Raw genomic sequence first — 27,695 nt, 5'->3', positions numbered from 1 at the left:
CAGACCGAATGACGCCCGCTCGTAGCATGGGCATCATCGGATCATCGCGTCCTGTCGGATGGTCGCTGTACACGACCTTTCGCGATACGAAAGCTGAGGATCACGCGACCTATCGCAGATTTGCCGTAGGTTTTTCACAAAGTCTAGGGTAGATGGGACCAGACCATTTGTAGATGAGAGTGGTTTATTTCATAAAAAAAGGGAATGTCTTCACTGAAGGACGAACAGTTTGCAGAATGCAGTCTAGATGTGAAGACAATTTGGAAGCTCGAAATGCAACAAAGTTTTGTGTTGAACTCTGCAAAATCACTCAACAGACACTATTATAACAGACCACTGGCGTACCTATGGGGGGGGGCAGGGGGGCAGAGTGCCCCCCTGACGGGCTCCAGGGGAAAAAAAGAAAAAGGGGAAAGAAAAGAAAAGAAAGGAAAGGAAAGAAAAAGAAAAAAGGAAAAGGGAAGAAAAAAAAGGAAAGAAAGAGAAAAAACGAAAAAAAAGGAAAAGGAAAGAAAAAAGGAAGAAGAGAAAAGGAAAAAAAAAAGGGAAAAGGAAAGGAAAGGAAAAAAATGGGGAAATTAAAAAAAAAAGACCATGGCCGTACGCACCAGGGGGGGGGGGCAGTTGACCACAGATATTTTGAAAACGTACAGTTTTTTTCCTGAAAATGTAGTGTAGGCCTATACCAAATCCTTCAATTCTACTTTTGAAAATGCAAAAGTACCCTCATGACAAGTTCGGTCGCTCGAACTCCCTTCACTCCTTTTGCTTTTGAGATTCTTCGAAAACTTTTAACGCATCTTTCCCCCTCCCTCACCAGAAAAATATTCCGCATACGGCCCTGAAAAATGAAGACAAATGAAAATAGGAAAATATAAGTGATATAACAAATTCGAAACTCTTCGCTGGCGCGAACTGCTTGCTAGCCTATTTTGTATTAAATGTTTTCACTTGCTCGTCCCCCTGAAAAAAGAAAAGGATTAGCATTGCCTAGAATACAATTGTGCCTGCCCCGACGGGCCCCGACCTGCAACCATGGCAACAATAACACACAATGTATGTACCAAATGTTACTAAAAGAGACTAATTCATTTCTTCTCGCTCGCGAATAAAATGAATAGACATTGCTTTGGAAACAATTGTGCCCACCCTTGACCTGCAACAATATAATCAAAAATGGAAGAGTTTTTTCGCCCTCTCGCCAAAAAGGAATTGAATCGCGTTGAACGTGATTGCGTCCATCCTGACCTGCACCAATAAAAACATGTTTATTTATTAATCTCTATTCAAAGAGATTTTTTTTTTTTGCTTGCTCGCTATGCTCGCTCGCCAAAATGGAATTGACACCGCTAACGTGCCCGCCCCAACCTGCAACAACCAGTTAATAATTATGTACCAAACGTTATTCAAAGAAGTTTTGGTGTGCTCGTGCTCGCCAAAACGGAATTAACATCACCTTAGACATAATTGTGTAAGCCCTGCCCTGCAACAAACAAATCTGAAATTTATGAACCAACTATCATTACAAAAATTTTGCTCGCTGGCTCGCTACGCTCGCTCGCCAAAATAGAAATAACACCGCTTTTAATAATCACGTCCCTGACATGGAACAATGAACCCAAGTTTATGTACCATATTTTCCCTATAATAGAGAAGTAATTTTTTTTTCGCTCGCTCGCTACGCTCGCTCGCCAAAATAGAAATAACACCGCTTTTAATAATCACGTCCCTGACATGGAACAATGAACCCAAGTTTTATGTACCATATTTTCCCTATAAAAGAGAAGTGATTTTTTCGCTCGCTGGCTCGTGGAATTATGTGCCCACCACTAACCTGCTACAATATCATTAAAAAGAGAAATGTAGGGGGTTGCCTGCCCGCCAAAATGGGATTGACATTGCCTTAAACACGATTGTGCCCGCCCCAGACCTGCAACAATGAAACAAATTTTATATAGCAATTCATTGAGAGAAAGATGTATTTTCGCTCGCTAGCTAAAATGGGTATAAAATTAGCCTAAACACAATATATTTGTCCCGCGCCCTGCATGGGACAATTGAACCAAGTTTACTCTCTTAATTTCTAGGACTTATTTTAAATTGGATTTAGAATAAATTCTTTGGACTTTAAAATAAGTCCTAGAAATTAAGAGAGTTAAGTGGCAATTATTAAAAAAGAAGTGATTTTTTTTCTTGCTCGCTACGCTCGTTTGCAAAAAAATGAAATTAACGTCGCTAACAAGTGAATGTTCCCACCCTCAACTTGCAACAATACCAGTTTATATACCAAACGTTACTTAAAGATTTTTTTTTTTTGCTCGTTCGCCCGCCAGAAGTGAAAATTAGCATCGCCTTTTTTGTTTGTTTCGGTCGCTTGCCCCCCCTGACGGAGTACCCCAGGTACGCCAGCGTAACAGACACTATATTATGAAATGCTCCATACTTAAATCTCTTGTGACCGCAAACGCATTTTTGGTGGCAAAAGTTTTCATCCCTAAGCCTACATGGAACCAATGGTTAATTAATCTCAATGATTCAAGATATACACCGAAGGACGCAGGATCAACCTAACCATGTGCAGATGTGTACCACATCAATTGAAGTGTAATTTAATGACAGACGATGCACTTAGAGCAATTGAGAGGGGAAGTCCACCTCGATATTAAGTTGATTTTTGTAATAGTAGAAGCAGAAACATTAAAGTAACAGGTCAGTGAAAGTTTGAGCAAAATCCGATTAAAAATAAGAAAGTTATTAATTTTTGAAGGTGCAATCATTCACACACAAATTGACAATTCTGTGACGAATCTTGCAAGGCTTCCTTTTTGCTCTGTACTAAAAAAAAAAACGTTTAACACAAATTCATTTTCGCTTTAGAAATATTCATTCCTACATTCACCCTTAATATAATTATGGCAATTTTGTCTTTTTTAAAATAAATCCCTTTATGTAAAAATCTATTGCGTCATCATTAATTTAAAAGAATATAATTCGGTACAGGGATAAATTGTCTTTTATTTACTAAGTGGCACATATCTTGTTTGCAAACAGTTTTACGAGGGATGTCAAAGTTTAGATATTAATTACAGCATGTTCAAAGGTTATCTGCTTGAAGCGGATCATAAATAAAGTGAAAAAGAAGACAGAGGGATGGAGGAGAGTTAGGAGAGGATTATGATGATGAAACGAAATTTGATTTCAACTTTACCTGACTATCGTTCTCTATCCCCTTAACATTTTATTCTTTTTTCTTTTTTCTTTTGACAGGGTAGCTTATTCTAACTACGAATATCGGTTTGAACAAGTGGCTCTTGATACATGTATGTAATAGCATGACGTTTTTATAACATATAAACACATATAGATTATGGAATATAAATGAATTAGGTTTGAAGGAAAAGAAAAAGGGAAGGAATGTGAATAAAACAGCAGAAATAGTTAAAAGAAATAATATTCGGTGTACGCGTGACAGGGCATTTGTAGTATGAGCGCCTACAAACATGCAATATTCACACTATAGCTTGTATTGTTTTTCTAATCCTCGAATCCTATACCGTTGATGATGTTTTCTGATGTTTTTTTTTTTTTTTTGTTAATTCATTAATTTTTGACACGTTTGTTTTGACTTATTTGTTAAAATTTTTGTCTCCATATTTATTCCTTTCATTCGATGCCAGGAGCCGCAATGGAACGATTTTGACTACATCGCCGCCGGTCTCAACGAAGAAACATACATGCTCGCCATGAAGAACGCAAGCATCCCAGCCAACTACACGAGCGACCACCAACTCGTCTTTGAGCAATGCGTGAAATACAACGTGTCTGGGGAGGCATTCGATCCGAACATCGACCCGTTCCACGACCCCGGCTGGCCGACATCGCAAGTCATTGAATGCGACAGCGGATGGGTGTACGACAAGAGTCAATACAAATCGTCAATAATCACGGATGTAAGCTACTTCGATCCCTTATATAGAATACCAAAACAAGCATACATGGCATACTGAAATTAAAAGAGGGGGTGTATACGTGTAACATTATTTTTGTAGATTGAATTTTTTATTTTCCCTTTTTCACATTCTTTAGTTTCAACAAGATTAATAAATTGCCCTATTTTACCTAAAATACACAAACAAAATCCTCTGTGTGGCCATGCCTTGAACCATAATGCATGGCCCTACAGAGGAATTTTTGCTGTTGGGGACCGGGGAAATGCAATGAATTTTTGATAATTTATTGCATTAGTGCCCTTTTGTGAGGCACTAATCCTCATTACTGTCAGTTATGAATTAAGGACGTAGGTCCCCTAGTTGGTTAGCATATTAGCACACGCATTCTTTAGCAGTCACGCAAAACAAACACTCGCAAATTATTATTGAATAAAATCTGAGAATGTATACTATTATCTAGATCTATTGGGAATAAATCATTGTCAAAATAATTCCATGAATTGGGGTAAAAATAATGATTACACCATTATGACCAACAATGTATTATACATCATAATACAATAAATCATTTGGTTTATATTTAATATTTTGGTCTATTTCTGAATTATATACTTTGATAAAAATATTAACTACCGGTATAGACGCATATTACTATCAATTTACCTATTACTATTTATTATTATTTAAATCAACAATTTGCTTTCGCAATTCCTTTTCGAATACTAAAAATGTTCATTATTAATTCTAATTAATTTATTACCAATTAATAACCATACAAAATCGTTTTTCTACCTCTCTTTATGAAAATTCAACGAATTTGTGTTCTTAACATAGATCAGAAAGGACTATAAATGTGTTTTTAAAAGTGTCTTTATGTCCATTGTACGGGAGGCAACTTTTAGGTTGCGTTAATACCTACGCTAATCAATAAGCCTATAAGGTGATGATTGCTTGCGCCAGTAATACACCAGTTTACGGTTATGGGCGCCATTTTCATTTACAAGTAAACAAACCAAATGACCTCTAGAGGTCAATGGTTTATGTGTAAATTAAGATTGCGCCCATGCAAATTATGATGACATCACTGCCTGCGCGCTGCGTTGTGCGCTCACGTCATAATTTGCATGGGCGCAATCTTAATTTACGCATGAACCACTAAAAAAAGAAAAGAGATCGGACAATATTGAGTCGTTTTCGCTGTGGCAATCATTACCTGCCGATTGTTGCTGGTAGATATTCAAATACTACAAGGGAAATGAGGCTATGTACGCTGTGCAATTTGCAATCGCTTGGGGATGAGTTTCATTACTTGTTTGTATGCCCTACCTTTCGTTCAGACAAATGTTCATCGATAAATATTTTATTGAAAGACCAAATACTTTTTTTAAAATAATTTTTTCCCCTTCCACAGGGCTCTTTATTTTCAAAACAAATTTCATCATATACAGAACATCCATATATTATCATATACAAATAATTAAAGAAATAATTTCCATACATAATGGCTTGACACAGATAATAATCATCACGGCCAAAAACTTTTGTGGCAGATAAAAACAAACATTTGTGACAAAATTAGTACTTTAAATATATAATTTTTAAAAAAAATACCAAACATAAAATACATGATCATGTTTATGTTAGCACATTTCCAACACTCTCAAAATATTTTCTAAAGTGAAACCATTTCTTTTTCAGTTTATTCTCTCTGAGATTTGTTTGGTATATATATTTTTCCATTTCATAATAACGTTTTACAGCTGATAAAATTATATCAAATGATGGTAGTTGATTTCGTAATTTAGCTGAAAATATTTCTTGTCTTACAACCATCAGAACACAGTTGAGTGCATTATTATTGCTACCGCAAAATCCAAACAATTTATTTTGATTTGTAAATTTGATCCTTTCCCCCGTATTACGAAATATCCAGAACTCTAACTTCGACCATACTTCATTAGAATAGTTACAAAAGCAAAAAACATGTATGATAGTTTCATCATTGTTACTACAAAAAGTACACTTCTTGTCAGCCACTACACCAAATCTTAACAAACTGTCCTTCATATATAATATTCTATTTAAAATCTTGATTTGAAACCACCTCATGTTGATATCTATTGTTGACTGAAATGGAATTTGACAGTACGAACCCCAAAGTACATCTTGAAAATCTAAAAAACTGTTCCACTTTGTAAGGGCTTTACATTCTTTTACTTTGTTTTTTAGCAAAGACTGATAAATATGTGAACAACCAACATTTGTTTTCACCACAAGGTGCACGGATTCGGGAATGATAGGTGCTAAGGCCTAGCTTACTAGGAGCTACATGTGTAGTCATTTTAAAACCTGATCGAATTGCATTACAAAGACCATAGTACTGGAGGAAATTTGTTTGTATGTCAAATCTCCGTTGAAACTCAAAATATGAACAAAAAGAACCATCTATTTTTAGGATGTCATTCACAAAACGTATTCCTCGTAAATTCCAAGCCCCCCAAAATACCACTTTGTCATTTATTTCAATGTAGGGGTTATTCCAGAGAGGTTGACTTGCAATGTCGTCAATAAGAAGTTCGACCAAGTCTGACCAAGCGAAAAGGACCTCTTTCCAAAATGGATTTGGAGTCAAGTCTGCTAATTTTCTAAAATAATGTGAGCCCATATACAGGTGAAAAAATAGGTTTGGGGCAAGAATGAATTGAACATGTGAAAAGTGAAACTTTCTATCTGAGAATTAGTTACAAATCTTCTAATCCATGATATTTTCAGGGATTTAGCATGAATGTAAATATCAATCATCTTAACCCCACCTTTATTATACAGTTGACACATTTGTTCTCTATTGATTTTATCAGGTTTGTTACCCCATATAAATGCATACAAAGAATGATTTATATCTTTCATAATTTGCGAATTCGGTTCTGGAAGTGAAAGCAACAAATAGTTCAATTTTGGCACCAACAAAGATTTTATTCTTCCGAGGACAGTTAAGGTTCGTTTGGACCATGAAATAATTTGGCGTTTAATATCTTTAATTTTTTCAGTATAATTATGATTTACCATCTCTACTAAGTTAACCGAAAAATCTACTCCTAAGTATCTCGAATAGCCTTCTGATACCCAATTTAGTTTGTGCTCTGGCATTAGCTGTTTTTTGCAGGCTCTATTTTTCCCAATCCGTATCACATGATTTTTTGTAATATTGATCTTTAGGTTTGACATTTCTTCAAAATCACCCAATATTTTCAATGAGCTCTGTAAATCTTCTTTTGTACCGTTAAGTGTCAAAATGGTGTCATCTGCGTATTGTAGTAGTTTACTATTTTTTCCCGGTAGATGCAAGCCAATTACATCATTGGAATGTCTAATCAAAATTCCTAATATTTCGCTAACAAGTAAAAACAGGTATGGAGATAATGGGACTCCTTGACGACACCCTTGTCCTATAGTAAATCTTTTTGTGCAAAAACCATTTACTGTGACACAAGAAGAAGCATTTTGATAAAATAGATTAATCCATTTTTTCAGCGATGGCCCAAAATGAAAAAAGTCAAGGACATTGATTAGAAACTTGTGAGATATACAATCGAAGGCCTTTTCAAAATCAATCATCAACAACATGCCTGGAATATCATTAAGTTCGGTATATAATAATATATCATAAAGTAAACGAATATTTTCTCCGATAAAACGGCCTTTCAAAAATCCTTTTTGATTTTCATGTATCAAGCGGGGCAATACTTGCTTTAATCGATTAGCTATGCACCCAGATGCTATTTTGTATATAACATTTAAAAGTGAAATAGGACGCCAATTCTTTAATAAATGTCGAGGCTTGTTTCCTTTAGGAATTAAAGTGATAATTCCTAATTTTTGTGACTGCGACAATTCTCCTGTAAAATAAGCAAAGTTCAAAGAACTGATAATGAACGTTTTAAGATATTGCCAAAAGAAACGAAAAAATTCAACGGTGAAGCCATCTTGCCCAGGGGATTTATTATTTTTCATACTTTTTAGCATTAAACAAACCTCACTTTCACTAAAGGACCTTCTAATAATGTGGACAATTCTGGAGTTAACTTAGGAATACCTGGATAGTTTAATAATGTGTCTATATCTACCTCTTCAGTGTCTTTCGCCTTATATAAGTTTGAATAAAATTTAAAGATTTCGTTAGATATACCATCTTGTCCACTAATAACATCTCCATTTTCTGTTGACAATTGCCGTATTTCTTTATTTACTTTATTCTGTTTTTCCAAGTTTAAAAAATATTTTGATGACCTTTCTCCCAGCTCCATCCATTTGATTCTAGATCTCATGATAATTCCATCATTTACTTTTAAGCGATAAGTTTCAAGTTGTGACTTTTTGTCACTTAATTCTTTTAGTAATGCGGTCTTATCATTCGATGTCACTAGTCTTTGTTCCAGTACTTCGATATTTCTTTCCAGTTCCTTTTCCCGACTGATGTTTTGTTTCTTAATGAACGAGCCATAGGAAATAGATTCACTCCGCAATAGCATTATCAAAGTTTCAAAAAATAATTGGTCATTGATAGACAATTCACAATTTCCAACTATGTTATCGTTTTCATCAAACTCTACCTCATCTTTTGCATAAAATGTAATTGTCTCTTTTATAGTTTTTATAATTTTTGACAAAAAAATTTCATCTTTTAATAGAGAATTATTAAATTTCCAAATTCCCGGACCCCGTTTAATTTTATTTAAAGACAAGCTAAGACGAACTAATGAGTGATCTGTTCGATAACCAGATAAAATATCAGATTTATGAACTAATGATAGTAATTCTGATGATATAAAAAAAAAAAGTCTAATCTACTTTGTTTAAAAGGGTTCGGCTGGCGCCACGTGTAATATTTTTTCACAGGATATCTAATTCTCCATGGGTCACATAGATATCTAATTCGTCCTTCATATTTTTAACCTGCTGTCTCGCCCTAGGATTATTTACATGAACATAATTATGAGTATCAAGGGTCTGGTTCTGCACTAAATTCCAGTCTCCACAAATAACAACATGTGGATTTTCGAACTCTGTTATAATACGTTGTAAATCAGTATAAAAAGTTGGATTATCAGTGTTCGGGCCATATAAAGACGCCAGTGTAATGTCGTACTCATATAATGTCAAATCTAAAACTACTAAGTTTCCACCATTGTCTATTCTACTTTGATTAACTTTGACCGGAATAGTATCCTTAAACAAAATTGCTACTCCTCTAGAGCTGGATGCATGATAAGAGAAAAAACACTTGCCTCCCCATTTGCGACATATTTCTGTTTCTATGTCAGGAGTGAAATGAGTGTCTTGAATAAAACATACATCATATTGTTTAGATTTCAAATATAACAAAACATCTTCTCTTTTCTTATCATTTGCTAGGCCGTGACAATTCATTGAAATAAAAGTAATGTCACCCTGCATCAGACGAGAGTACCGAGGCGAAAAAAGACGACGAACTACCTGTGGAAGATTTTTTCAATATAAATACAACTAACACACATACAAAAACACAAACATCAAACACAAAGGTCGAGTAACGACACGACCGACAAGCCACGGGCAACAGCATTGTGGCCAAAATAAATCCTCTCAAGACCCTTTGAAATACGAGAGCAACGATTTACATTAATAGCAGGGAGTGTAACAGAAAGAGAGATAGAGATAAATGGTGCAACATTATGGCCCGAATTCACAAAGGAGGTTTGTCGACAAACCTTGGTTTTCGTACGTCATATGACGCGTTTTACGCGTTTTTTACAAACCTGGTTTGTAAAGAACAAAAGGAGGTTTGGTGAAACAAAAGGTTTGAGCTCAAACCTTGGTCTGAGCTCAAACCTTGCTTTGTGAATTCGGGCCCTTAAGTTCAAGAGTTCAAGCAAGTACATTTCTATAAAGGCTTATTGAAATTTACAAAGGAAGACACCTGTTGAAGGTATGCGCATGGTTTCTTATGAGATCTACAGTGTACATCTGAATACATTCTTTAGCGTTGCCAAATCCTGCATCCAGAACTAAATTAAAAGTACTATTCTCCACTGCCAATGAACTAAAAGAGTGTAATGTTGCTGTCTTGCAAGTCAAAAATATGACTTTTAGAATCCTCAGATCCTTAGAATCCTTCCCAAAAACGAATACCTCAGTCTTTTTTTTTTAAACATAAGAAAAACAACAATTCAGAGACTGGAAGTATAATGAAAATTTACTTCCGACAACTTTGATTCATAATCTTTCCCTTTTTAGGGGTACTACAATAAGTGCCAAAAATGAAAACGTATCAAAATCAGAACATCCTCTGAATATAAAATTTGCTCTACCTTCCTTCTTTTATGGAGTACTACAATAAGTTACTAAATGAAAACGTATCAAAATCAGAACATCCTCTGAACATAACATTTTCTCTACCTTCCTTCTTTTAGGAGTACTACAATAAGTTTCAAAATGAAAACGTATCAAAATCAGAACATCCTCTGAACATAAAATTTTCTCTACCTTCCTTCTTTTAGGAGTACTACAATAAGTTACAAAATGAAAACGTATCAAAATCAGAGCATCCTCTAAACAAAATTTTTTTCTCTACCTTCCTTCTTTTAGGAGTACTACAATAAGTGAAAAAATGAAAACGTATCAAAATCAGAGCATCCTCTGAAAATGACATTTTCTATGGATAGAAGGAAATTTAAGTTTCAAATCAAAAGAATGTTTATGTTCATTACACTCTAAATATCTTAGACAGACAAAATCTAAATGCAAGGAATAATCTGCCTGATTTTCGAACTGTTTTACAGTTATATCCACATTCTCTCCTTTCATTATTTTACATACCAACATTCCCAACAAAATAGTGGGTAATTTACTATTGGACATAATACAAAATATCATGATGCACATCATGCATGGCTTTTCTTCATTGCCCAAAGAACTGCTTGAATCTTAATCTTAACATTCTTCACATTTTATTTGTCACTTTGGAGTGATACAAACTGAATATTTGATTCCTATATAAAAAAAGAAAGAAAATGTACCAAAGATAAATTAAAAAAAATCCTCACCATCTGTTGATATCTTAGGTCTTTTAGTCCTTCAACTTCAAGCCGATGTAGATGTAGACTTTTTTCCCTTGGTCTGTCTCATTATCACAATCGATTCAGATAACGGGGATCTTGGTTGATTTCTTTCTTTTCTTTATCTGTAATACTAGTATTAGTAGTCACACTTCTCAAGTTTTCAATCGTTAAAGATAAATCGCTTTAGTAGTATTGACGGTATCAATACTAACTTCAATATCAACAAAATATACAGGAAAATGAACTGGTGACCATGATGATGATGATATTTTTCAACTTCAATCTACTCAACTTCTCTTTTCCAAGCCGATGTCGAACCTTTCTCTCGCTTCTCGAGCACTACTTCGATTCCAACTACGCGGATTCTCGTTGACTGATTTCCTTCTTTCCTTAATCTGTAGGCACATTTTTCCAGCTCGAAACGGCGTCGCTTCAAAAGTGGGGGTAGGTCGATAAGGAGCCTGAATGGAAGTCGGTTCTGGGCATCACGATTTTCCCTCGCAGCCACCATTAAGTCGCGTTGTTTCTGTTGATACTGCCGTAGTACGAGATCACGGTCAAACATGGTACCGAATCGTACAATCAAGGGGTCGGGTCCTCGCTCCTCTCCCGGTGGGCCAGGGTATCTACGAGGCAGTCGATGGGCGTTTATCAATGACATATTTGTGACAACTTCTCCCGATAACCCCAAATTTCCAATCACATCTCGTACCTTTCTTTGCACATTCTCTCCTGCTTCCTTTGCTATTCCGTATATCAGTAGGTTCTGCTTTCTGTTGTGAATGTCCATCGCCAAGATGGCTTCTCTCAGCTCCTTCTCTGCCTTTAAGCGTTCGTTCTTTAATGCAGGTATGCTCTGTTCTAATTTAAATCATTTATTCTTGCGGATGATTCGATAGTTGTCGCTTTTAGGTCTTCTAGTCCCTTGCGCAGTTCGGTAATGTCTTTTTTAATGGTTGCCAAGTTGGCGGCCAGCCCATCAAATCGACTCACAATCGTGTTGGTCAGCTCGGCCATGTCTGCCTTGGTTGCCGCCTCACTTGCCTTGCTCGCCGCCTCACGTGTCTTGCTCGTAGAATCTTGTTTTTTCCTGAGAAAATATGGATCTCTTTCTGAAGAAGTATGACTTTTGCTCTTTTTCATACTACTGCATAGATTTTCGGTATATACAAAACCATGGATCGAGAGGATTTAGATATTTTTCCGCCTAGCCTTCAAAACCGCCGCCTGAAGCCATCATTTTCGTGACGTCACGAATACACTGATAATACACTGAAAATGGATCAGCTTTTAAATTCCAATAATGTACAAACACGTTTAAACTTAGTAAAATTCTGTCGAAAAATGATGCTTCGTTTTCATTAATTTAAATATGTGCAAAAAACATGTTATTAGTTCAATATTAACTTTATGTTTCTCTTTTTTGTCTTATATCAATTTATCAAATTGATATCAAGAATATTTCAGTAATTCATCAATTCAAATTTACTGGTGCCAGTAAATTTCTTTTTCAATTGCTTCCATGAATTTCGTCATTAATTATCGTTTTAATTAATATTATCATTTTGTTTTTGATTATTATTATTATCATCATCAATATTGCTATTATCATTATCATCATAATTTTTCTCTCTATTGTCGTTAGTGTTATTTAGTATTGATTAACATTAATTCCATTTGTATTGTATATTTTACATTGTTAAATTGACTGATTGTAAACTTCTCCAATACCCCAATGTGGGTGACATGAGAATAAATTGTCATTGTCATTGTCATAAATTGTCATCACTGACCCGAGGTCATTTGTTTTGTTTACTCGTAAATTAAAATGGCGCCAATTTCTGCGCAAGCGCACTGTTGTAACCGTAAACTGATGTATTCAACTCAGTTTTTGCACTGTTCGTTCCACGCTTGTTTGTTTTAATATGATATCAGTTTATCAAAGACCACTCCAATCACTGACGCAGTTCTACGTCAGTAAAAAAACGCTTCGTGTGCAACGGACATCGGTTTATTGTACTTTATGTACATATCATTCTATATCATTTTATTTCTTTGTGTGTTCTATTGCTTCAGTTTGACCTGGTATGTGGAATGGACGATCAGACTCAAATAACCCAATCAGTTTTCTACGGCGGTTTCCTAGCTGGATCGATCATCAACGGAACATTGGCGGATATGTAAGCGATTGATTTAAAGGGGATCCGTCATACATGTCCTTGTTTAGCTTGTTGCGGTTTGGGTTCGGGGTTTTCGTGGTACTGTGGTGCTGTAAATTGACGGTCATGATCCTATTATATTTGAGGGGTTTTAATGTTGCAGTTATGGTGTTCCATTAAATATACCCTATACGAAATGCCTAATGTTGGACATCTCGATTTTGACTGGATAATTACCTGTAAAATATACATCATTATCTAAAATGTACAACTTTGTATATTTTAATTCAGGTTGTATCGTTTCCATCCTACATTTCGTTGAACAAATCGCCCACATGAAGATATATAAATATGTGTGTGTGTGTGTGTGTGTGTGTACAAATATGATTTTTTTTTTTTTAAATAAATATATATATATATAAAACAATACCGTATCCGGACAGCTACCCCCTGGTCATCCCCCCCCCCCCCCCCGGATAACCACCCCAGTCAACTACCCTATAGGACAACTACCCTCTAGGACAACTACCCCCTATGGCATCCACCCTCTAGGACAACTGCCCCCCCCCCCCAGGACAACTACCCCCTAGACAACTACCCCCTAGGACAACTACCCCCTAAGACAACTCCCCCGAACAACAACTCCCCGGACAACTACCCCTGGGATAATTGTCCGGGTGTAGTTGTCTTAGAGGATGGTTGTCGTTGGGGAGTAGTTGTCCGGTGGTAGTTGTCCTAGGACCATACAATACATTATATAAACACACTTTTATAGAAATATATGTTTATAGAAATGTCTCACAGTATTCCAACGTACATAGCTGAAAGGCCATTCCAGAAAATACTTCATTTGTACTTTCTGAAGGAAATTAGCCTTCATGTACATATTATTCCTGGCGGTACGTTTGTCAAAAATACGTCATAACAACTTATGATCATGATGATTACGGTAATTATTACAATGATCAGTAAAGTTATTTTAATCATCTGCAGCATACTTTACATTATCACCATTATCATCATCGTTATCGTCATCGCCTCCATCGTTACCATCGTCATCATTGCTATTTTCATCATCATCATCATTGTCATAACCACCGCCATCACCACAACCATCATCATCATAAACAACACCATCATCATCGTCTTCCTCATCATTATCGTAATTATTATCATAGTCATCATCATCATTTCATCACCATTTCATCATCATCACAATCTTCATGTTCTTCTTTATTATCTTCGTCGTCGTTATTATAACCACCGTCGCCTTCGTCATCATATGCCATCATTTTCTCACGGACGTTTTCATTCAAAAAAAAAATTGTATAATTGCTTGTGGGTTGCATCTTTTGCTTTATACTTGAATGTTTGAAGAGTTGGACGATGGTGGATGCTTATGGTATTGATGTTTGTCCGGCTAATCTCGGGGATAGCTATAGCATTCTCACCCAACTGGTGGGTCTTCACTGTTCTGCGGTTCTTCCAGGGGTACGCTGCTATCTCTCTTTTTATCATCGCCTTTATCGTAGGTAAGAGATTAAAGGCTAGGACTACTCTAAAAAAATAATGCGATTTTAATAGATGCAGAAAAAACAAAAGAAATCGGGCAAACACAATTTGAGTAAATTCGGAAAACTAATAACGAAAGGAAGTTATGAAAAAAAAATGTAAGTATGAAAAACTATGGAACTTAGAAAATGAATACACAAATTGCCGATTTGGTTTAAGCCTACAGTTCGTTTTACGCCATTGCCTCAGTAGTTATCAATTGCTTTAAATATTTTTATCCCATTAATTTCCCTTTTTATCCCCAAAACCTTGATTTGCTCATGCCTTTGCCCAGGTTATATAATATCTATCATTTTGCGTGCATGTCATTTCACAATGTTTTTTTATAAACTTTGAAGATTTAATACTATTTTCTGAATATTGTATATTCATAATCATCGATTCTTGTATAAATAGTTTTTCAAAATTCACATTTGTCATGATTTAACTGGAGAAATAATTACTCTATATTAGTGCATCCACACAAAAACATCTTACTTTCAATATTATTTGGATGCTGGTGTGAGGAAAAAAAGATTTTAGGGGCCCAGGAAAATTGAAAATTGTCATTATCAATATAAAAGAAATCAATTGGTGGATATTGAGGCAATGACGTCACAGTCTCATGAGTGAGTTGCAAATTTATCTTGTGATTTTCCAAGTTTTTCATGTCATTAAAAATTCATGCCTTTCTTATTAGTTATCCGATTTTTCTCAAACAATTTTTAATTGGTTTGTCTGATTTTTCTGCTTCTATTGAAAGAAAGATATTTTTGGAGTGGACTTTCCATTCTCATCCACGCTCGATAGCGCTCAAAGCGCTAAGGCAAATTTTGACTTGTACCTTTAATTCTAAAATTTTACCATGAACCCCTTGTCTAAATGAAAAAAAAATATTCACATATCCTTTAGCACAGATTCTTAGCGAAAACATATTTAAATCTGGAAGAAAATTGAGCAGAAACAAGCAATTAAAGATATACAATTTTACTTTAAATTGCAATAGGATGACGTCATAACCTCTATTAAGCAGAAATGATGCATAAAATCATTTCTACTCGTCAATCTTTTTTTAGAATATGGGATTAAATCTGGGGGCCACTTGCAATTCTGAGGAGTTATAGCAGATCCAAATTTGGCAATTTTTACAACTTTTTGCAATTTTTAGCCGAATTCGCGCGCACGTGCATTTCTAGGCTTTACGTGCGCGTATCGTAGTTGAATGGTTAAAAAAATAGGGAAAGCAAAGATATAGATTTGTCAAGAATAGGATCAGGAACCAAAATAATGTGAAAACCTTAAGTGACTCTCACACTCTGCCGTGTAGGTCTACCGTGTGCCACCGTGCGCGAAAATGTCTGCGGACGGTGGAGAACGGCGAAGGCACACGGTGGTTCGTTATCAAAGCGGGCAACACGTTATAGGGCGTTGGCGCTTATTTACACCCGGTGGGACCCGGCGAAAGTTTTGGGCATGTTCAAAACTTTGGCCGGCTGGCACCGGCCGCAAGAGGACGGTGTTGAACGGTATGAGGACGGTATGAATACGTTATGAAAACGGTCACACTGTATGAACACGTTCACAACACGCTCATAACCCGTTACAGAACGGTGATGAAAAATGGAGAGCGGACTGACCGTTGCCGTTCAAATCGGGGTATTTATGGCAGTCGTGTCATGACGTCAGCAGTCCGGGGACTCGCTCACAGGACGCTCCGAGCGGTGAGGGGACGCTAAGTGACTGGTAGGTGGCTGCTACAAACCCGGTGCACACGTTCGAGACCCGGTATGGGCCCGGTATGGAAACGTCCAAAATTTTCAACAAAAGTCAATCTGGGCGGTGAAGACGGTAGAAGCACGTTCAACACCCGGTATGCGCCCGGTGAGAACGGTCAGAAGATGGCAACGAAACGGTGAAAAGATTAATTTTATGAATTTTTTTTTGCGGCCGGGGACAAGTTCGCTCAAAACCCAACGTTCTGGACTCTGTTTTTTTTTTTAATAGCCCGGCAGGTGGACGGTAGGCCTACACGGCAGAGTGTGAGAGCTCCATTAGTTTTTAGCTTACACAAGGCCAACGGGTATGTGCGCCTTAAGCGGGAAATATTTAAAAAGTTTCAGAATAGCCTGACAAATAGGCCTATGCAAACTTTACAATTTTAGGCGACTTGAGAATTTTCATTTATTTAATGATATGTTGATATGCTGCGCATTAAGTGTCCTGATACAAAATACTAAGTGGTATGCTATTTTGGTATAGATATATAAATTCAATATATTACGTCACATTATGCAAATGACCTACGTGTGTCCAGTGCTCTTAAGGGTCTACCAATGTGCCAACTTCGAATTAAAATCTAATATCTTTTCTTGAGAAGTCTGTTCCACAAGAAATGTACAAAAAGAAAAAATAATGAAGAGTATAAGAGGTATCATATGCAATAATAGTATACTATTAATATTAAACTGACTTGTTTTTGTCTCTATTCTCTAGGAACCGAGTTCGTCGGGCCATCGAAACGTAAAATCACCGGTATTATCTACGGTATCCCTTTTGCTCTCGGCTACGTTTGCCTCGCGGGCATCGCCTACCTTGTACCATACTGGAGGACTTTAGAACTGATTTGCGTCTCCCCGGCACTTATCTACATTGGCTTGATGTTGTAAGAGGATTAATAGAATCATTACTCTTTTATATATCTAAATATGTAGTGTGGCGTCTATCTGGGTTTTATGCAGGCGTAATTAGCATCTCATGACACTCGGCGTTTAACTGGTTTGGAGCAAAATATTCAAAGGAAACCTTAACCCCCCCCCCCCCCCAAAAAAAAAAAAAAAAAAAAAAAATAATAATAATAATAATAATAATAAATAAATAAAATAAATAAATAAATAAATTTAAAAAAATTACATATTCTGAGGGATTTATTATAATTACTCCCCATTAATCTACAAGATTCCCCACCAAAGTATATGAGAGAGGCATAAAGCAAGAATAATGTACAGTTTCCCAGCACGACATGGGCATTGCCTTATTCACTAAAGTAAATTCTATTTATGAAAGACGCATCACATCCAATAGTTTCTTGTTTCACTTTTAACCGTTAAGGAATCCGCTGGTGTGTACCAATTACCCGTAGAACCAGAGTCAAACATTCTTTTATTCCAAATTGCATACATATCTATAATACACAACACGATTTCCTCAGCTGTAAGCGAAATAATAGCGATTATGATTATTTGTTAACTTTTTCTCTACCCACCCAGTAAAATAATTGTAGGGATTGGGTGGAAAGTGTTCCACCTTATCAACTTTGTGGGCTTAAAACATCCGTTGTATAGCTCTGCTGTTGATTTGCTATGTATAAATCATATAATTGTCTTGTTTGTTGTATGCTAAGAGCTGGAGGACCATACCTGACGTTTTCTTTATAGAGTCTTGACGCCCCTCTGACTTTCAGCACACGATACCATGTTTTTGTCTCATGTTTCACATATTACATTTTTTTCAAGGGGGGGGGGGGGGGGGGTTTCCAAAAAAAAAATACATAAAACATACACATAAAAAAAATCGAGGGGGGGGGGTTAACCCCAAAACCACCCCCCTGCGTACGCGCCTGTATTACATGACTGTTACACCAATGGAAATCAAACTTCTGTATTACATATGGAAACGTTGTATCATCCGCTCAATCTGACTTGCGTGCATAGAACAAATAAGCATTTTTACATGAAAAAGTGAAGTTCTCTAAAATGTGCGTTTCTTTCCAGCATTGGGGTGTCCGGAAGTCACTCGGCTAACATTTCATAAAGTATAATATAAAAAGACCATATGCAAATTTTCTGTACTTTTGTCGGAAAAAATATATTTATCCAGCACAATGTCGTCTCTTTTTGCGTTGGAGAAGAGCAAATACCGAGTTTCAATCACACTTTGGCCGCTCTCGCAAGCTCTCACTTGTTTCACTGTGGTCAAGCGACTTTTGGGGCAAGCGGCTAATGAAAATACTAATCGTTAGCTTTCTTCTGGTATTAAACTTGTTTTGATTGATTGTATAATTTTGTTGGAATAAAGGAAACAAAAAGGCTTGACCAATAACTTATCAGCATCTGAATTGACCTTTTGACCTTGAATTCCCTGATGCAAGTGCATATAAACATGTTCTAAAGACGTCATCTTCGCTAAATCGGTGTCTTTTATCGTAAAAGCTACACTTTCACAATGTTTATACATCTTTTTTTAATTAATAGTAAGATATAACATATTTTGTCTGATATCACTGAAGTTTTGGGTTTTATTTAATAAGTAATTTTTAAATAAGAGCCATTTTAGTGTTTTAATTTACTGGATCGTACCATTAAAGTCGCAGGGTAGAAAGATGCATCTTCCAACCGCGCCAAATTTAATTTACGTTCCGACGTTCTGTTAAATGGGTTCGTGTTGTTAGAATCCACTGCTTTCTGCTCCACCAAACGTCCACATGCGGAGTCGTTTATCAACTAAACTATTCAAATTTATGGATGCTTCCTTCCCAGGTGTTAGTGTTGTTAAAGCATTTCATTCACCTGCTATCATTCCTTGTACTCCAATTGCCAGAACGCAAAATTACATTTTGGTTTTATAGTTTCATTCAATAAGTAAGTCAATAAAAGAGTTTAAATTGTTCTGCACAATAACAACAATGTGTGTCCCTATTGTTCAATGTAATGTGTCCCCTCATTTTGTAATAGTTAATTTACCCATTCACATAATGGAACTACCTGCCCGATGAAGCCAGTGGCCTGTGACCCCTGAGCACTCAACACCGTGTGGGAGTCAGTTTGTGGTCAACTTATTTTATGAGACAAATGCAAGCAAACGTTTCCATATGATATATGGACATCAAAATTTTGAATCTTGAATCTTGATAATGCCAAGAATATCTGTATGTAAAAATCTTTTGTAAGGAATATTGTACAACAAAGGGCAGGAACACATCTCACATTACAAAATACCTACACTTGTTCTTTGGGGTGAGGTTTTCTTTAAGAAATGGGCATTCAAAATCAAATGCTGACGGCCTTTTAGTTTGTATTCAGTCATTCAGACTCATGAGAGGCAAGCATACGTTAAATAATTGCATTAGATTCAAGATTGGTTTGAAGAAAAGCATTAATCCCCTTTGTTTTGAAGCCGACGATTCACGGTTATATTAGATAAAAACACAGGAATTTATTCACTTCACCCAAATACCACAAGTTTAATATTTCCACATCTTTACAATGTTGTGACAACGCACGTCTTTTTTTTCTCTCCTGTCAGCTTTCTTCCGGAATCGGTGCGTTGGCAAATATCGGTGGGAAAGTATGACGAGGCGGAAAAGACTCTAGTGAAGATTGCCAACTCGAACGACAAGCCCCTTTCAGGTCCATTCTTTAGCATTGATTTCAAGAAGGAACAAGTAAGTACTTAAATACGGAAAGAGAATAGTGGCATATGCAGAAATCAATTAACAGGGAAACGGTCCTCTCAGGCAAGATGACGAAGGGAGGGGTGGGGGCAGCAGATGGAGGAAGGAAGAGCAGGAGAAGGAGGAGAATATGTAATGACTTTGGCGGTGCCCTGTGCTGTAGACTTAGTTTTGGGGATTTGTGTGTGTTGCCAACTTGATCTAGACGACGCAAAAATAATGTATTTGTTTTCATAACGGCTCCAGAGCCATCTATGCACAGAGTTTGGCCAACTTGGTTTCACTGGTTCACAACAAGGCGTATATTCTTTTGATTTGTGCTTGCCCAACAAAGCAGTAGTCGCCATATTGTGTCCAACTCGAACCGGGTTGGCCAAACTCTCCTAATCGATGGCACTGAACGGCTCTTTAATGCACCCCTCCCCGATAAAAGAGTTAACTGCTAATTTCCAATGGTGGTAGGGAAGAAAAAACATTTTCCAGTAACCTTTCATTGTTTTTTAATCTCTTTTAGTCCTAATAAGAAATCTACTTCGTGATCTATTTAGAATTGCTTCTATAGTCACTTTCTCATGACATCGATTCTATCACTAAGATTTTGACACATTCAGATTGGTTTCAGTTAGACAATCTAATGCTTTGTTACATTTAGGATATGTGTAAATTATTATTACTATAATTAACTTCATTATTACTTCTATAGTGAATATCAATTATTGTTAATAGGCCTATTATCATTATTATTATTGTTATCATTACTATCATCAATATAATTATCATTATCATCATTATTATTATCATTATCATCGTCATTATTATTCGTATAGGAGGCCGCACCAAAGGAGAGACGAGCTACAGGAATTGATCTATTCCGCCAGCCTCGAATGAGACTACGAACCATCATTCTTATCTGTACCTGGTTTGTCCCATTTAATTTGAACTTCTGATACTGATTTTGTCAAAGGCTGAAAACTAATAAAGGGAAATATTATTATTTGTTAGTCGTACATGTACAAGTATTTATTGTTATTATTATCATTGTTATTATTTTTTATTGTAATCATTATCAGTATGAATACAGTTGCTAGCTACGATTGCACGGCTGTCTAGCAATATAGGCCTATAATGTGTTTACAAAGGACTATGGCTGTTACAGCAGAAGTAAATATTCTGACGCTTGTAATGAATTGTAAATTATGATGGCTTCAGTCATAGTTTTTTCTTCTTCGTTTTATATTTTATCAGGATGGTGAATGCCATGGTGTACCACGGTCTATCACTAAACACCTCCAACCTCGGTGTCAACGACTACGTCGCCTTCGCAGTTTCAGGAGCCGTCGAGATCCCCGCTAGCCTTCTCTCCTTGGTTGCCATCGAGATCAAGTTCATTGGACGGAGGATTAGTCTCAGCGTGTGCCTCTTGGTTGCCGGCTTGGCTTGCCTCTGTACATCCGTCATACGTAAGATAATCAAATTTAATGGATGAGACTGTTGCTTAAATGCATCGTTTAACAATGCTTCCGATTTTACAAATCTGAGATGCATGGCCCTACGTGTCTGTGATATGGTGTTATCGTTGAAGCCCTAAACAAATTGCGCTTCAAAATTATCATGAAGTGCCTCAAAAAAGCAAAAATCTTTGAGTGACCGGTTTTTACCATATATACTCATATTTCCAATATTCTGTAATTTAGATTTCAAATGATAAATATCTTGATAATCAGATAGGCGATCGGCTTGTAAAAGTCATGGGATTCCTGACTGACCTAAAGGTTTATAATTATGATTGCAGCATGAGCCCAATCCAGAATTTTATTAAGAATCCGAGGCAAAGAGACCAAATCCCTTCACGGTAGTGACCCCACTCCCTCTCTCCTTCTCCTTCCCCTGCTCTGTGAGAACAGTGGCGGCCCCCGTATTTCATAATAGACGGACGGTTTGTTGCACATGCATGCTTTGGCAGTTGACAAAGGAAGAGAAACTTGCACCTCCCCGTAATAATGCACTACTTGTACATAACAGCTGTATAAGAAAGAAGGCAACATTATTTTTTTAATTCCATTCACCCATTTATCAGAACTTGAAAAAAAGTCTGTCCAGACCCCTATTCGCAATCACTTTCATCATCTTCTTTATTTATTTCTCCCTCTGTCTTTTTTCTCTTTCTTTAACATTCATAGCACCCGGAGCAGCACTCACATCAGTTGCAATGATTGGTAAATTTGGAATTTCGGCATCTGTTTCCATCCTGTATCTGTACACCGCGGAGCTGTACCCAACCAACATCAGGTAAAACCTATGTATATTTACACGGTATTGTAAATCAAGGTCATCAATACATATTGTTAACAAATTTAAAGGTATAAAAATAAATAAGTGAATGAATAGATATATAACAAATAAATAAATAAATAAATAAATGAATGAAGGAATTGATAAATCAATCAATCAATCAACCAACCAACCAACCAACCAATAAGTAAATAAATGAATAAATGAACAAACCAGTCCAGTTAATCTTTTATCGGACTCTAATTACCACTCAGAGAAATAATTATTTTAAAGGGCTGCCTGAAACAAAATGGAATTGCGGAACAAACAATAAGAAAATATACTAGTTGTTTATATAATTTGGCGCATTGGTTTATACGGTAGACTGCAAAAACACTTTTCAACTATATAAGAGCAAAGGATTTTTTTTGACATTCAAAATGTTTTCAATTCACTTCATCTAATTTACTAATTTGAATACGTCATGAATATTAGGCTACTTCCAAATGATGACGATATCAGTTAACTCAGTTTATGTTACAATGATTTCATTGGGGGAACACAGGAGCGTGGCCATGGGGACCTGTTCGATGTTTTCACGTATCGCCGGCATTATGGCGCCCCTCATACTCACACTGGCCAAGATTTGGACTCCACTGCCCCTCGTCGTCTACGGGTCCGCCTGTGTGATCGCCGGCCTCCTGACCCTCTTCCTTCCCGAAACGTTGGGCCACAAGCTCCCCGAGACGATCGAAGAAGGCGAAAATGTTGGAAGGTATGTAAAATATTCTTTTCGCCTACCTTTCCCTCCCCCCCCCCCCCCCCCATCTCTCTCTCTCTCTCTCTCTCTACCCTGCCTGCATACTTCGTTCCCTCCTTCTAATATCCTCCATCTCAATAATTCAAGCCCTCCTTCTTCCTCCGTTCCTCTTTCCCCAAAACCTAGATCCCGCAACCCTCCCCCCCCCCCCCTCCCCCAAAAATGGGATTTTCAATTTTTGCTTATTTCTAGAAAATGTTATACAGGCTAGTTGATAAGTCCTGCATTTTATGATTTACTCCTATACTAACAAGAGAATCACTCAAGAAACTAACAAGAGAGCCGACCTAATTGTCCATGCTTAAAGGTTATACATGTACAAAGTTTTGGTATGGGGTCATGAATTTGGTTCAAATGAAGATATTGGAAGCATATGCGATCCCACACTATTCAGTGATCATTGTCGCGGTTGAAATCGAGTCTAAAGTAATGAAATTGTAAATAATAAACTCTTTATGTTGTATAGCGCCCTCTCAAGATCAAGATATTGATTGAGCTATAAAACAATGTTATTGGACTAAAATCGACCGATTTGCTACAACCGTTTGGAATATGTATATTACAACTGCATATTCTGATATTTTCATGGTCGCAGCTAGCATCGTATGGCCGTTGGCGCTATTTGAATCAATTCCTTTCATAGCAAAAGCGCTCCTCACAATTTCTGTAAATTTGGCAGTTTAACGCTACGCGTACCGCCTTGACCGGACTGTGCGGTATCTGTGCAGTTCTGTGTGTAGAGAGGTTGGGCCGTATTCATTATTTCTTGGGGGTGCATAAATTGCTCTAATTATACGTACGCGTGTAATGCGCAAGTTTATTGTGACGGCACTAAACCCATCCCACTCATTGTTCCCCTATTTTCATAATGGTACTGACCCAATGAAATGGCCGATGCTGCTTCATATTTAATTTTTTAGATTTCTCAATCTCAGATATAGTCTATCCTTTTTTTGTACAGTAAATGATCTCAAATCTCAATGGTATATGAAGTGATAATGTCATGAAGAGCATCACATATTTACATACTTTACTAAAATTAAAAAATTTCATTGCTAGAATCAGACTCTTCGAAGAAAAGATCTAAAACAAAGACAAAGTCAAGAACACCAATTCGCTCTTTATCCGTCCACATCTACAGTAGATTTGATATACATACTACGTTGTGCTGCTGCGCTGGTCGGGATTAGTCTCAACTTTTTAACAAGTTAGTACTACTCCATTTATCTTATTTTCCAATACTTTCAGGCAAAGCAAATGATAGGTCAAAATTTAAAAAGTATTAATTTTTATGTAAACATATATTTGAAATATTTTCACTTACCAAAAAAGGGTCAAAATGCCCGGTCAAAAGGTTGCAGTAAAGACTCTCGAGTTCAGAAAAGTAAGATGTATAATGTAGTGCAGTGCGCTCGTACGCGCTGCGCTGCGTGTGTACATGTACTGTACTTATGCATGCTCAGTTGCATAGCATTACGTACATGCATGCATACACGGCTGGCTGGCACAAAACCCTGGGTCGGGCTTCTAAAATGGGACATGAAGCATGATTTGACATGAAAATTGACGGGGCTAAAAATGAACCAATCAAAATGAGCTTTATATGTATGAAAAGCTTACGTATATGTCATTGTCTGGGATTGAGGATTTACAAATTTGACGCAAAACGCGTTGCTGCAAAGTTGAAGATTGGTATATTGAAAGGCAATCGAGCACAGTGCGACCAATCAATGGACATTATGTATGAGAAAGTAAAAAAAAGTTAAATGGATTGTAAAGTTTAACGTCAAAATGACGGAGGTTTTTTTTTCAAGTAAGGGCATGGTTTTACATGGAATGTAAAGGAAATGTTTTCTTCTTCTCATATCTCGATTGAGGATATTATACTCAATTTCGATTTTCAATGGTAAAGAAAAGTGTAAAAAGATGTCGAGAATTTTACAATATGTCATGTAATATAAAATGCGCGCGAGTCGGTTGATCTCCCAAAAGGAGCGCGAAGGAAAGTATCAAAATTTACTGGGAGCACCGGTAAATTTTTTATATTCAATTTTTCTTGAAAGCAGAAGTGTTTTAGGGGCTAAAGTTTTTAGTGCTTAAAATACATCCAAATGGGCATCCACATAATAATATCGAAATTGTAAAGAATCACTATCCAGCCAATTTTCAAAAATTACCAAAACTATGTAATACCTTTAAACGGTGTGTGTGAAAGCTCCTATCAAACAAGATTTTCTTGATGGTACTCTAATCAGAAACCAAACCAGAAGAGATTGGAGTGCACAATTTTGTTCGGTAGTCCTCGAACGTTGCTTTTACACTGTCGCTCATATAGTTGGAATATTTTTGTTTTACCCCAATTTATGGAATTATTTTAAAAATAATTTATTCCTAATAGATCTAGATAATAGTATACATTCTCAGATTTTATTGAATGATAATTTGCCAATGTGTGTTTTGCGTGACTGCTAAAGCATGTGTATGCTACTATGCTTATCAACTAGGGGACCTACGCCCTTAAGTCATAAATGACAGTAATGAGGATTAATGCCCACAAAAGGGCACTAATATATCACATCGACACGGTTTTGATCCTGGGGCCTCACAGTTACGAGGCCATTGCTTTGTCACTGAACAATGACTGTACGCAGCGGGGGCTAGGGTATAGGGGCAGTTTCCATAAATAAAAATAAAAAAAGAAAATGCAATACATTTTCAATAATTTATTGCATTTTAGCCCGGTCCCAAACTTAAACAAATTCTCTGTGTGCCCATGCTTTGAGCCATAATGCATGGCCGTCCAAAGGATTTTTTTTTGGATGTTTTAGTTTCTGGTGGAGTGTGGAATGAAGGAATATTCAAAACAGTTGATGCCGCGTAAAGGTATTGAATATAGAATTTGTTGAGGAACGTCTATAACCCTAAACCCGAAACCCAAATTGCAACCCTAACCTCATTCACCTTTTTGAAAGTCTGGAGCAATTATTGTTGCAATAGCAAATGTTGGATCGCCCAAGGGTATATTAGGACCATTATTTTGTACCACTGAGATCCTGTTCTTTTAATTTCATACAGGAAATCTGACGAGAAAAACACCACCTCGGGTAAAAATGGCGTCTACATTCTCCACCAGGATGGGCGTGATGAGAAGGAGCTTAAAGTGGAGAATGGAGGGGTCAACACTATGGATTACGCGAATCCTTCATTCAACATTCAAGATGAGAATGACCACGGCAAACGGGATAGTGGCGTGCAAGCTGATCTATCGGAATAACCCTAGAAGTACTTTCGGGAACAAAGCGGTGTACGAAGCGATATATCGCAATGACAAAGTATTGTTAACACGATCACTAAGACATTCGAAGAATCAACTGAAGGGCAATGCCAATATCATATTGTACACCAAATAGATATCATGGTCGGGTTACTTGATACGTGATTGTTATGTTCGCTGCAATGAAAGTTGAATGAAAGTTCACTCTCATAGAATCCAAATAATGATGGCATATCTCTTATCTATATACTGACGGGTTATGGCCCTTTATATCAATAGCAGAATTCTGTATACAATATTATACAACATTATAAAATTCATATGTATTTATCATAAACTCTTAAATATTCATATTAAAGGACAAGTCCACTCCAAAATTAATTTACTTTCAATAGAAACAGAAAAATCAGAAAAACCAATCAAAACAAATTTGAGCAAAGAATAAGAAAGTTATGCATTTTAAAAAAGTATGTTAAACTATAGAACAATGAAAAGCACAAGACAAATTGGGAACTCACTCATCAGTCTGTGATGTCATGTCCTCACTATCCACTAATATAGAGGGCGTACTTGGAGAGCAGTTTTGTTTTTAAACTGAATGTACCTACTCTCTATTTTAAATAAAACTTGAATAAATAAATAAATAATAAATAAATGAATAATTATTATCTTTATATTGATAATATAAATTTTCTATCCCCCCCCCCCCCTCTAAGAATCTCATTTCTTCACACCAGCATCCAAGTTAGAATGATAGTAATATGTTTTTTGTGTTGATGCACTAATATAGAGTATTTTTTTCCAGTTAAATCATGAAAAATGTGAATTTTGATCAACTCAATAAAATCAATAATTATGAATATACAAGTTTCAGAAAATAGTATCAATTCTTCAAAGTTCATAAAATATTTTGTGAAATGTCATGCACGCAATATGATACAAATCATATACACTGGGCGAAGGTATGAGGGAATCAAGTTTTGGGGGATAAAATGGGAAATTAATGGGATTAAACTATATAAAGCAGTTGATAAACAGTGAGGACATGACGTCAAAAACTGATAACCAAATTGGCAATTTGTGTAGTGATTTTCATTGTTCCATAGTTTTACATTCTTTTTCAA

The 27,695-nt window shown here is 36.4% G+C and overlaps 1 protein-coding gene across 1 annotated transcript; it reads left to right on the top strand.

Annotated features, from left to right (window-relative positions):
- Nucleotides 1–8: 8 nt before the first annotated feature.
- LOC105437064 (organic cation transporter protein-like) lies at nt 9–26,935 on the top strand. The gene is made up of 11 exons (XM_030980342.1): nt 9–125; nt 3,678–3,950; nt 13,124–13,227; nt 14,584–14,738; nt 17,251–17,419; nt 20,059–20,197; nt 21,034–21,125; nt 21,452–21,666; nt 22,387–22,495; nt 23,043–23,252; nt 26,373–26,935. The coding sequence occupies exons 1-11, from the start codon at nt 9–11 to the stop codon at nt 26,569–26,571; spliced, it is 1,782 nt and encodes a 593-aa protein (XP_030836202.1). The 3' UTR covers nt 26,572–26,935.
- Nucleotides 26,936–27,695: the final 760 nt, after the last annotated feature.

The sequence above is a fragment of the Strongylocentrotus purpuratus genome, unplaced genomic scaffold (assembly GCF_000002235.5).
Source record: "Strongylocentrotus purpuratus isolate Spur 01 unplaced genomic scaffold, Spur_5.0 spur5_contig_818, whole genome shotgun sequence".
Taxonomy (NCBI): Eukaryota; Metazoa; Echinodermata; class Echinoidea; order Camarodonta; family Strongylocentrotidae; genus Strongylocentrotus; species Strongylocentrotus purpuratus.
This window is presented reverse-complemented; position numbering and strand designations above follow the sequence as displayed.